Below are 11,094 nucleotides of genomic sequence, written 5' to 3'. Positions count from 1 at the left end.
GAACACATAGAATAACCCCCCCTGTCATGCCCTGACCTACTCTACCATAGAAAATAACAGCTTACCATGGTCAGGACGTGACACTGGCCCTCATATCATCATGGCCACCTAATCAACCCCAGCTTCTAATTGGCTCATTCCTCTCCCCTGTAACTATTACCCAGTTTGTTGCTAAATGAGAATGTGTTCTCTGTCAACTTACCTGGTAAAATAAGGGTTAAATAAATAAATACAATTATGGGTACAGCTGGGATATTTGTTCGGCAACTTTGGAAGTTGATAACAGTTCTACTCCACAATGTTTTTTGTAAATATGACTGTCCAGAATTTGATTCCTCAATTAAATCTGGATGACACCCTTGTAATACAAATTGTGAAAATAAAACCAGTCCACCTTGAATTGGTAGTTATGTATTATATAAAACAAGGAAAACATACAGTTCACTTCAGTTTTTTATAACACACTTACAATTTCACAATTATTGATCTATTCTATGTAGTCTAAATATACATGCACTCACCTCTCAGACTTGAAGTTGCTTAATTCAAGTTTATGCTTATCTGGTTGATAACACTGGTCTTCATATAAACTTAACCATGTTAACATGGCATTACATCTCTGGTTAAATAAATGTTTTATTGTTGAAATTATTTATATTTTATCAGTTGTTCTTCATGTTGCTTTGTGGAATAGCATTGCTAGGGGACTAAAAGTAGCAACATACTGTACTGCAAGAACATGTTGGGAATGGTCAATTATCTGTTTCTATCAATTTTTTATAAATCTAATCAATATACACAAATAAAAGTAATGAAAAGCTACATGAAACTGGGAGACTTTTTATCCCCAAATTTGACGTGTTTCACATCAAGCTCTCTGAAATGTTTCAAGTTCAAGATAAGGGTAGTGTTTCAGACAGAAACACTTGATTCTAATACTTGCTGCAGCGTCCGTTGTAGCTGAATATGGTCCGGTCTATCCACCTGCGATACTTTGACACAGCAGTGTAGACTCCTGGATACTTGGCATCGGCACAGCCCATCCCCCAGGAAACCACACCATAGATCCGACCTTCACACACCAGTGGGCCCCCAGAATCTCCCTGAAACAACAGACAGACAAAAGCCTGGAGTTTAGAGACACAAAATCCTTGATACCGTGTGCAATGGCAATCAATATTTGGATGCCAAATTCGATTTTTCGAGATATCCTAAAGATTTAAGGCATGTTTGACGGACCAAGCTTAAACCTACTCCCTCGACTAACAGCCATGCTCAATGGAAAATATGTATTAAACATGCTTTTTAGTCTAGTATTAGGTATAATCCGACCCATAGCATTAGAAATCGTAAAACCCTATCCTAGTGACTATAGCGTGGGTCCTACCTTACACGCGTCCTTTCTGCCAGCGCTGTAGCCTGCACAGATCATGGTGGATGTGATGTTCCCATTGAAAGACTCACTGCTGTTGCATTTGGCTGTGGAGACGATGGGAAGTTTGACTGTGCGCAGGGAGGAGGGTATCTGTCCCCCACTAGAGCTGGTGAACCCCCAGCCTGACACCCTGCATAATTGCCCCTCTGCCACCGAGGCACTCTGGCGGGGCAGTGGAGCGATGGACACATAGCTATTCAGGTACACTGGAGCTTTCAGCTGAAAAGAGATGGAGACAGATACAGGAAATGTGGGTCAGGTTAGGTTTGAAGAAAAAAAATTCTGTCCTTTACCAAGGCCTTCAAAGAGTAATAAAACACCTAATGATGACATTTAACTAAGCCTTGAGTGAAAAAGTACAGTACCAGTCAAATGTTTGGACACACCTACTCATTCAAGGGTTTTTCTTTGTTTTTAATATTTTCTACATTGTAGAATAATAGTGAAGACATCAAAACTATGAAATAACACATATGGAATCATATAGTAACCAAAAAAGTGTTAAACAAATCAAAATATATTTTAGATTCTTCAAATAGCCACCCTTTGCCAAGATGGAAGCTTTGCACACTCTTGGCATTCTCTCAACCAGTTTCATGAGGTAGTAACCTGGAATACATTTCAATTAACAAGGTGTGCCTTGTTAAAAGTTCATTTGTGGAATTTCTTTCCTTCTTAATGCATTTGAGTCAATCAGTTGTCTTGTGACAAGGTAGGGGTGGTATACAGAAGATAGACCTATTTGGTAAAAGACCAAATCCATAATATGCCAAGAACAGCTCAAATAACCAAAGAGAAATGACAGTCCATCATTACCTTAATTAAAAGACATGAAGGTCAGTCAATCCAGAACATTTCAAGAACTTTGAAAGTTTCTTCAAGTGCAGTTGCAAAAACCATCAAGTTCTATGATGAAACTGGCTCACAGGAGGACCACCACAGGAAAGGAAGACCCAGAGTTACCTCTGCTGGAGGATAAGTTCATTAGCGTTACCAGCCCAAATAAATGCTTCACAGAGTTCAAGTAACAGACACATCTCAACATCAACTGTTCAGAGGATACTGCGTGAATTAGGCCTTCATGGTCGAATTGCTGCAAAGAAACCACTACTAAAGGACACAAATAAGAAGAAGAGACTTGATTGGGCCAAGAAACATGATCAATGGACATTAAACCGGTGGAAATCTGTCCTTTGGTATAATGAGTCCACATTTGAGATTTTTGGTTCCAACCATTGTGTGTTTGAGAGATGCGGAGTAGGTGAACAGATGATCTCCGCATTTGTGGTTCCCACCGTGAAGCATGGAGGAGGAGGTGTGATGGTGTGGGGGTGCTTTGCTGGTTACACTGTCAATGATTGATTTAGAATTCAAGTCACACTTAACCAGCAAGGCTACCACAGCATTCTGCAGTGATACGCCATCCCATCTGGTTTGTGCTTAGTGGAACTATCATTTGTTTTTCAACAGGACAATGACCCAACACACCTCCAGGCTGTGTAAGGGTTATTTGACCAAGAAGGAGAGTGATGGAGTGCTGCATCAGATGACCTGGCCTCTACAATCAGTCGACCTTAACGCAATTGAGATGGTTTGGGATGAGTTGGACCGCAGAGTGAAGGAAAAGCAGCCAACAAGTGCTCTGCATATGTGGGAACTCCTTCAAGACTGTTGGAAAAGCATTCCATTCCTGGTTGAGAGAATGCCAAGTGTGTGCAAAGCTGTCATCAAGGCAAAGGGTGGTACAATTGGTATAGTATACTACCTACCTAGATACTACAGATATTACTAGTATTTCTTCCTCTCTTTTACCTTGATAAGCATAATGTCTGCGTTGTTTGTAATCTTGTTGTACTGGGGGTGGGGTATTAAGAGCTGGGGTATGAAGAACTGTTCTGTCCCTTCATACATGCTTACTGAATAGTCTCCTGCTACTATCATAATTTGTTCCACCCTGTAAAGGAAAGAGACATATTTGTATTTACTTCCAAGTTAATGCAGAGCCAACCATGGATATACACAGTAGGCCTTATCATATGTGTTGACAAACTGGAGGAAATTACTGTTCAGCAGTATTTTTCATTCCACCGGAGCATAACTGTAGCTCAACCAACATAGTTTTTAACTAATTAGGGTAACACTTTGCCAATGACTATATATATGAATGGACAAAGCCATAAATCACGTGACACCATTTAATCCCATGTGAAGACTCAATAGCGCATTGAAGCCAAATGGATTGTGTCTCAGGGAGACGTAATATGCACAGTTTGAGCTACTCCAGGAAGTAACGTTGCAGTCTAGCTCAGTGCTGCCCCCTCTCATTTGGTAACTCAAATTTAAGGCCAACCTGGGAACTGCAGGCTACCATAAGCAACTAAATTATCCTTATAAATTATTCTGGGTGCAATTTAAGAGTCACAGTATGTGATGTGTTAAAAATGACTGTTCATGTCCATTCAGGCTGCAAAGGCGTCAATTTCCTCCTTAACTCAATTTAATGGCAAGAAGGCGGGAAGAAAATGATGAAAATATGCATACTTTCTTTTTGAAACACCATTTTCCATCACCATGCTGGAGTAGCTAATGTTGCGCTCCGCATTCAGCCAGGGGTAAACAACAGACTGCTGCAGCGTGATTGGCTGAACGTGATATGCAACATTTAGCATTCCTAGGCATTAGCCACTCTAGCATGGTGGCTAACTCATTAAATTCAAATAAGTAGGAACCCTTCTTTTGACCCTTCTTCCGATTTCATCGATATGATTATCTGACCGAAGGGCTCTTAATAACTTTTCATTGGATCTGCTTTGTGTCAGCGAATCACATAGCTGAAAATTCATGGACAGTTTGGAGATCCAATGAAATGTTATTGAGAGCTCTCGTGCCAGCGAATCATATTGCTGAAATCAGAAGAAAGGTGGGAAATAAGATAGGAGAAGAGATATTGGCTCATGTGGCACTAGCTACAGAAAATAACATGGTTAACAATAATGTTACTTTGCTTGAGTTAAATAATGTGTATTAACATGAAAAGGTAATTGTGTTTAAACTGAAAGAGAATGTTAATGTGTAATGTGCTACAGAGTTTTTTAACTCCACCTGTAGCTAGTAAAGTTAGCTAGCTAGCGCTAGCAGATTGCTAGATAGCTAGCCGTCGGTGGGTCAGCGAAATGCTGCAATAAAGCTCACCAGCTTGTAGTCCTAAAAAAACTAAATGAGTTAGCATTTTCTACCTCTGGTTCATTAGCCATTCCTGTGGGGGAAATTAATGGAGAAAATAATGGGGTTTTGGGATATACGTAAAAAATAATTTGATTTAGTTTTAGCTAGTTGTAGTTCCATTTCTCTGACAGTTAGTTTACCACAGACCTTATTTTCAGCATTTATCCAAAACCTTACAAAAAAACTATTAATTTCCCCATAATCTTTTCCCAACGAGCCATAGCGGAGTTAGCCTCCATTAGTGCCTACAAAAAGACACCCTTATTATTTCTCTCTATTGCAACATAAACTAACTACTCAATTACCTGATTAACAAGCCATTTTTTCATAATATAGCAGTCATTGTTACTGTAGCTTGCAAATATTCCTTTTTCACAGCTGTCACAAATCCTGTTGTGTCCCATGCAAAGTTGGTTTTGTTATCCATTTAGTTTCAACATTTTAATGTTTTTTTGGCAAGCTGTTGGTATTAAGTACATCTGTGCTCCCATTTGCACATTTCTCTTGGAGATCCTTTGAATTGTCAAGACTTGTGATATTCTCAACTCATCCTGTGTGTATTAGCACACTCATAACTGTTTTATAACATCTAAAAATTTATGAAAATGTACTTGTCCGTGCACACCATATGACATGGTTATGACGCCCATCATTACGTTCAATGTAATACTGGTTGGTAAATTACATAACACCCTGTTACAAAATCTGGTATCTTGACTCTTATGTAGCATGAGTTGTCATGCAGACGATGTAATAGCAGTTTTTATTAGCAGTTGACAGAGCATATGACAACAGGACGAACGGTCATTTTTAACACCCATTATAACCGGTTTTAGAACATCTCATACTGTGACTCATAACTATTTAAAAGTACTTATGACAGCTTATGACAAATATTAAAATGTGTTATATAGCTGTTATAAAGCCTTAATGAATGCATGCATAACGACACCCACAGTAACGTGTTACCCCAAAAAAGTGTCACAAAGGTCGCTCAGCCGTAATAGCTTGCATCACAATATCTGTCCTAGATTCTATTCTTAAAAAAATGTAATATGCATAAAAATGTACAGACATAAATCTTGCCTTTTGGGTTAATGTGTAAATTCACTTTCCCGAACAAAAGCTTCTGTGTTTTGGTGTCAGTACAGTACAGTATGTAAGTACGTCGATTAGCCTCTGGGCCCTGGGATGCTTGAGTCAGATTGCTGTGCCACAGAATCACGGCACAAAACCACTCATTGTGAGCTTCGTGCCTGTATCGCTTTCAGGCACTTGCTCTCAGCCTTGATACGTTTCAGCTGGGACAATCTGATACCTGTCCATGGACCTGCTAATGGACTTGACTTACACACACCCACAAACACACTCTTATGGATGTCAAGTCGAGCTGCCCTGTGTCAATGAGTCTATTATATTGTTTCCCAGTTCCTGAATACTGTACTTTTGAGGCCACCGTAGCTACATAATTTCCCATCAATACTAAGTTATAGAATGAGTAATGCTGTATACTATATCATATCTGACCTGGTTAATTTAGTCTGGTTAGATCAGGTTTGCACTTGTGACATACATACTGTATGCATATGTAAAGCTTACTATTACAGAAAGTAGGGGGGGGGTCAAATAATGACAAAACAAGGACATGAAAATGAACTTACCCTATAGTACAATGTGCTGCTGTGAGCACCCAGTATTTATTTATCAAGGATCCTCCACAAAAGTGTTGTCCTCTAGTTGACTGTATTGATACAAGGTATTTGATGGAATGGGGTGCAGGGGCATATCCTCCCACTATACGCCCTTGTATCAGCTCCTGGCCTGTGATATAAAAATAAAAAAACATAAGCATATAGTACACAACACAATCACATACGGTTGTAACAGTTACTGTGGCAGCACACACCTCATAAAGACAACATCATAGGGTTTTATGGCACAGATGCTGTACAGATCAATAAAATCCAATCTCAGGCGTGCACAGAATCAGAGTCAATATCAATCACGTTTCACTGTGGCCATTATAGAGTGTCGCCTCTCATGTTGGTAACATGTTTTGGGGGACAATATTGAATTTGACCTGGATTGGATCTTATTTTCCATGACATGCTTTGTTTTGCTTGTGCTGTTTCTGTGAATATCTATACATATAAAGCATCTTGCGAAGACTGTTTCAGAGTAACATCCCTCATTTTACTGTTGTCTGTTTACTCATCATGTATAGGAGAGGATAAGATAGGATAGGATACAATAAACGTTATTTTTCCTGAGGGAACTAAGGTCCATGTACTACCTTAACTAAAGTTTATCTGCATCATACTTGCCACCTTTTTGTCTTTTTGTATTGTCCTAGGAGGGGAAATTGTCTAGGACACAGTCTAGGTACAGTATGCATTTAATAATGTTAACACACAGAAAACCCAGGTTTGAGCACCACCCACTGGGCAAAAAACTGGTTGAAACAACATTGTTTCCACATCATTTCAACTAAAGAAATCAACGTGGTGACGTTGAATCAACGTAGAAAACTGATTGGATTTGCAAAAGTCTTCAATGTAAGGGAGTTTCAACCTAAATCCAATGACATGGTGCCATTTTTTGTTGATTTCACGTTGAATTCACATTAGTTGGCAACTCAACCAAATATAAATCAAAACTAGATGTTGAAATGACGTCTGTGCTCAGTGGGTAGAGACCAGACAGGAACTGAGATCTCTCTATGGGATGAAAGCCAATGCTCCATTTGGTTCCTGGATATTGATCCTGTCCCATGCTATAATTAGACAGTTCCGTGTAAGAAGCAGCAGGAAAGGTAACCCTATACAATATGACCCAGCACAGAATAGACTCCACTGGTTAACGTTCATTGTCATGAGTCTTGCCCTGGAGGCAGAACTGAGTGGTTTCTGCCACATGGTATGTGGTTGTCCCATCTAGCTATCTTAAGATGAATGCTCTGGAGAAGAGCGTCTAATAAATTATTAAAACGTCAAATATAAGTGTAATGGGTGAGCTGCAAAGTCAGAATTGGCTATATTGTCAAAATTCATGGAAACAAAAATGTGCTTTTTGGTCATCATTTAAGGTTAGGGTTAGGCATTAGGAATAGCAGTGTGGTTAAGGTTAGTGTTAAGGTTAGGTTTAAAACCAGATTTTATGACTTTGTGGCTCTGCCAGCTAGTGAACACTCCGCAGAGCTGCCTCCAGTACAGGAGTCATCTCAGTAAATGCCAAGCTGCATAGTCTGCACCCTTATTCAGGTACAGTATGTGCTTGAAATGGATGATGACTATGTCCTGTCTACCACAGTATGAGAACATAGTATGAGAACTAGCACGTTAATGATATATGTAAGTCTATGGAACTAAGACCTAGGGAACCAACACATAATGAACAAGAACTATAAGGCACAGAGAGCATGTGTTTGAAGACACTAATCTGAAACTACCTTGAAGTTCCATGGTTTAATAAACATGCGTTGCTTCCATAGTTTTTCAATCCAAAGGTATAACTGAAATGCACTTTGGAACTTGGATACATACAATGCCTCTTTCCTGTAATTGATATGTGAAAAAAATTGCTAGAGTAAAAATGCATTATTGAGCATCTGTTAAAGAAGCTAAAAATAGTATTAGAAGAAAATCACCTCGGGAGTGTTTGGGTGAAAACGTAGCTTGTCAATAATTGTTTGGTCAGACAAATAAGTCCGACATCCTAACTTGCCTTTTCAGATGAGAGTGAGCCTGACATTTGCGATAAATGACTCTTCCCACTTTGGACCTCAGCCATAACTGTCAAAGTGATTTCATTTCTAAATTAGGATTCCTAATTACAAACAAATCAACTGTAGCAATAATCCTCTCTAGATAAAAATGACAGTGACAAATAATTGTCAAAAAGATAGTCCCAAGGGGTATATGACATCAGAAAAAATAAATACAGAACATAGAAAAACTGTTAAAGCTTATGATATTATGACTAACAATGAGCAAATTCTACTATAATCCTTTCTACTTTTTTTTACCTTCGTCTTTTCACATTCAATCATAAAATCAGCATTCAACGGACTAGTCATCCAAGCGCAGCCACGTACTACAACAGTAAATTAACCAGAAAATAGAAAATGAAACATTTGCTTACAGCGCACAGCAAGGACTTCCAGAAGTATACATAGTAAAACTGAAGGCAGGTCCATGTTGAAACAAAGGAGAGGCCGGACAGAGACGTTCACCTTGACCTGTGCTACACTAATCCAATCTTAAGGTGAATGGATCTCGGAACTCAACAGTATTCTCAGGTTTCTTAGTTCCGATGTCCGTTTCCATGGCCACCCTGTCGTCCTGAAACAATATATACAGTGCATTCGGAAAGTATTCAGACCCTTTGACTTTTTCCACATTTTGTTTACATTACAGCCTTATTCTAAAATGAATTAAATTGTTGTTGTTGTTTTTTATCAAGCTACACACAATATCCCATAATGAAAGCAAAAACAGGTTTATAGAAATGTTTGCACATTTATTTAAAAAAATTACATAAGTACTCAGACCCTTTACTCAGTACTTTGTTGAAGTACCTTTGACAGCGATTACAGCCTCGAGACTTCTTGGGAATGACGCTACAAGCTTGGCACACCTGTATTTGGGGAGATTTTTCTCTGCAGATCCTCTCAAGCTCTGTCAGGTTGGATGTGGAGCGTCACTACACAGTTATTTTCAGGTCTGTCCAGATGTTCGATCAGGTTCAAGACTGGACTCTAGCTGGGCGACTTAAGGACCTTCAGAGACTGAAGCCACTCCTGTGTTGTCTTGGCTGTGTGCTTAGGGTCGATGTCCTGTTGGAAGGTGAACCTTCGCTCCAGTCTGAGGTCCTGAGCACTCTGGAGCAGGTTTTCATCAAGGATCTCTCTGTACTTTGCTCTGTTCATCTTTCCCTCGATCCTCATTTTTTACATTTTAGTCATTTAGCAGACACTCTTATCCAGCGCAACTTACAGTAGTGAATGCATACATTTCATACATGTTTTTTTTTTTTTTTTTTTTCCTGTGCTGGCCACCCGTGGGAATCGAACCCACAACCCTGGCGTTGCAAACACCATGCGTTGCAAATCCCATGCTCTCCCAACTGAGCTACAGGGAAGGCCTGTAGCTCAGGACTAGATCCTGACTAGTCTCCCAGTCCCTGCCGCTGAAAAACATCCCCACAGCATGATGCTGCCACCACCATGCTTCACCATAGGGATGGTGCCTGGTTTCCTCCAGACGTGACACTTGGCATTCAGGCCAAAGAGTTTAAACTTGGTTTTATCAGGCCAGAGAATCTTACTTTTGGCAAACTCCAAGCGGGCTGTCATGTGCCTTTTACTGAGGAGTGTCTTCAATCTGGCCACTCTACCATAAAAGCCTGATTGGTGGAGTGCTGAAGTCATGGTTGTCCTTCTGGAAGGTTCTCCCATCTCCACAGAGGAGCTCTGGAGCTCTGTCAGAGTGACCATCAGGTTCTTGGTCACCTCCCTAACCAAGGCCCTTCTCCCCCGATTGCTCAGTTTGGCCAGGTGGCCAGATCTAGGAATGATGGATGCCACTGTGTTCTTAGGGACCTTCAATGCTGCCGTAATGTTTTGGTACCCTTTCCCAGATCTGTTCCTCCACACAATCCTGTCTCGGAGCACTACGGATAATTCCTTCAACCTCATGGCTTGGTTTTTGCTCTGACATGCACTGTCAACTGTGGGACCTTATATAGACAGGTATGTGCCTTTCCAAATCATGTCCAATCAATTGAATTTACCACAGGTGGACTCCAATCAAGTTGGAGAAACATCTCACGGATGATCAATGGAAATTGGGGCACAATTTCAAGTCTCATACAAAGGGTCTGAATACTTATAAGGTATTTCTGTTTTTTATTTGTATAACATTTGCAAACGTTTAAAAAAAAATCTGTTTTCACTTTGTCATTATGGTGTATTGTGTGTAGAGTGATGAGGAACACATTGAATTGAATCAATTTTAGAATAAGGCTGTAATGTAACAAAATGTAGAAAAAGTCAAGGGGTCTGAATACTTTCCGAATGCACTGTAACTGAAGCAGCAGCTGCAATGTAAAGCCTACACCCCCTGGCATAACCTGTACTGTGACCTTTTCAGTCTTTTCTAATGATTAGAAAGGAAGAAATGTTAGGCTGCTGATTGCTGCTGGGCTGGGGAGATGTTTTTCTCTAGTTTCCCAGGGACAAAGGGGCAATTTCCACGGAAACAGAGTGACGCTGAGACTCAGATTTTTCACTTTAAAATATATGCCAAACATAAAATCAATGATTGCAAAGTTAAACAAATCATACAATTCTATGCACAAAGACTAATTTTAACAATTTCCACGGAACATTTTACAAAAATCAATTTACTTGAAGAACAGCGCAGCTGCAAAGTTGT

At 39.8% G+C, this 11,094-nt stretch overlaps 1 protein-coding gene across 1 annotated transcript; it reads right to left on the bottom strand.

Moving 5' to 3' along the window:
* Positions 1 to 429: 429 nt before the first annotated feature.
* Positions 430 to 8,449, bottom strand: LOC106567328 (trypsin). The gene is made up of 5 exons (XM_082959724.1): positions 8,434 to 8,449; positions 6,322 to 6,481; positions 3,248 to 3,389; positions 1,388 to 1,654; positions 430 to 1,103 (listed from the first exon to the last, which is right to left on the bottom strand). Exons 1-5 carry the CDS (start codon positions 8,447 to 8,449, stop codon positions 933 to 935), a joined length of 756 nt encoding a protein of 251 aa, XP_082815850.1. The 3' UTR covers positions 430 to 932.
* Between the last annotated feature and the right edge of the window lie 2,645 nt (positions 8,450 to 11,094).

Source organism: Salmo salar, chromosome 13 (genome assembly GCF_965601325.2).
Source record: "Salmo salar chromosome 13, fSalSal1, whole genome shotgun sequence".
Lineage (NCBI taxonomy): Eukaryota > Metazoa > Chordata > Actinopteri > Salmoniformes > Salmonidae > Salmo > Salmo salar.
Note: the sequence above shows the minus strand (reverse complement) of the source record. Positions and strands in the feature narration are given on the sequence as shown.

What these genes read in the sequence shown, in the direction of transcription:
- LOC106567328 (XM_082959724.1), bottom strand. An exon ending in CAGACATTATGCTTATCAAG is followed by an intron (nt 1,655 to 3,247) that starts GTAAAAGAGAGG and finishes ATCTCTTTTCAG; the next exon opens with CTGAAAGCTCCAGTGTACCT. An exon ending in GCAGAAAGGACGCGTGTAAG is followed by an intron (nt 1,104 to 1,387) that starts GTAGGACCCACG and finishes CTGTTGTTTCAG; the next exon opens with GGAGATTCTGGGGGCCCACT.